At 47.2% G+C, this 1445-nt stretch overlaps 1 protein-coding gene across 1 annotated transcript; it reads right to left on the minus strand.

Moving 5' to 3' along the window:
- Positions 1–10: 10 nt before the first annotated feature.
- On the minus strand, positions 11–1353 carry PCYB_051940 (protein transport protein sec61 beta 1 subunit; the record flags this gene model as incomplete). The annotated part of the gene is made up of 4 exons (XM_004221075.1): positions 1053–1353; positions 720–806; positions 387–500; positions 11–89 (listed from the first exon to the last, which is right to left on the minus strand). Exons 2-4 carry the CDS (start codon positions 764–766, stop codon positions 11–13), a joined length of 240 nt encoding a protein of 79 aa, XP_004221123.1. The 5' UTR covers positions 767–806; positions 1053–1353.
- Positions 1354–1445: the final 92 nt, after the last annotated feature.

Below are 1445 nucleotides of genomic sequence, written 5' to 3' on the forward strand. Positions count from 1 at the left end.
TTTTTTTTTTTTAAATTTTGCTAATAATGTGCAGTATCACTACGGTCGCCATGAAGATCAGTGTAGAGATAAGGACCGTTTGGGGGGTTCTACAAATGTGGGGAGTGGAGGGGGATAAATGAGTGATGGCACAGGAGTGTATCATCGTGATGCTACACATGCAAACGGTTTATTGCACGAATGGAAAGAGAGGAAAGATTGAGGGACGGACGGGCATGCCAAATGACATGCACACCATGGGAATGCACAACGGAGTGCACAGGGATGCTCCAAACGCACATGCGCGGGTACTCCCCAAGAGAGCGCCTTCACGCATGCACTCCGTTAAAGCTCCATTAACGCTCCATTAACGCTCCGTTAACGCTCCGTTGAGCCCATTTGATTACAATTTAAATCCTGGTGAGTCATCTCCATAGAATTTAACGATGCTGTTCGTATTTCCACTGTTACTTCCTCTCGGCCTGGCACTGTTCGATGCTGATCCTGTGCTCTGTCTCCGTCTGTCATGGGGGAAACGCCATGTGAATTATGTTTCGCGTATTTTCTTTTATGCTTGGCAGAACACCCAAGTGGGGGTTGTTCCCCCTGGGGTGTGCGTGGTGTGGAGGGTCCTCCACCTGCTGTGATATCAGCGCGCTATATCAGTGCGCTATATCTGTGCGTTATATAAGTGCGCTATATCAGTGAGCTATATCTGTGTGCTATATCAACGCGCTAACCTGGCGGGTGTTCTCATGCCACCCACGATAACAGGTGAAGTGTTCATTTTGCTCAAACGGTTGAGTTAATATATGGAAGGGGTTGGTCTGCACGGAGGAAGGCGGAGGAGTGGGAGGAACATCCAGCATGAGTTCGAAAGCAAGTGCCGGTAGGTGGCACGCGCATGTGAGCAATAGAGCATGTGAACAACAGGGCACGCGAACAACAGCGCATGTGAACAGTAACAGTAGCACAGTTAACTTCGCAAACAGGGAAAGGTAATCGAACGGCTAATGGTATTTCCCCGGGGGGTGGGAAAAAAAAACTCTCATCTGTTCCTAATTTTTGCCAACCTCTAAATGGGATCAGTTACTTCGTTCTGCTGTGTCCGCTAGCTCTCTTCGTTTCGCGTAAGCCGAGGTGAACAGGGGTGGTTGGCAAGGAATGAGGCGGGTGGAGGCAGATGAAAAGGGACCAAAAGCGACAAAAAGCGACAAAAAGCGGCAAAAAGCGGCAAAAAGCGGCAAAAAGCGGCTGTTCGCCTTCCCTCGTATGGCTTGCTTCGTCACTTTGGATCGTGCCGTGCTTCGATCACTCGCTCGTTCGTTCGCGTTTCCTATTTTGCAACTTCGTTTGATGGATTTTTCCTGTTCTGTTTATGGCTATCTGTAATTGCTTTTTTTTTTTAAATATAAACAGGTGTAATTCTATTTTTTTTTTTTTTTTTTTTTAATACAAACTAGGTT

This window comes from Plasmodium cynomolgi, chromosome 5, assembly GCF_000321355.1.
Source record: "Plasmodium cynomolgi strain B DNA, chromosome 5, whole genome shotgun sequence".
NCBI lineage: Eukaryota > Apicomplexa > Aconoidasida > Haemosporida > Plasmodiidae > Plasmodium > Plasmodium cynomolgi.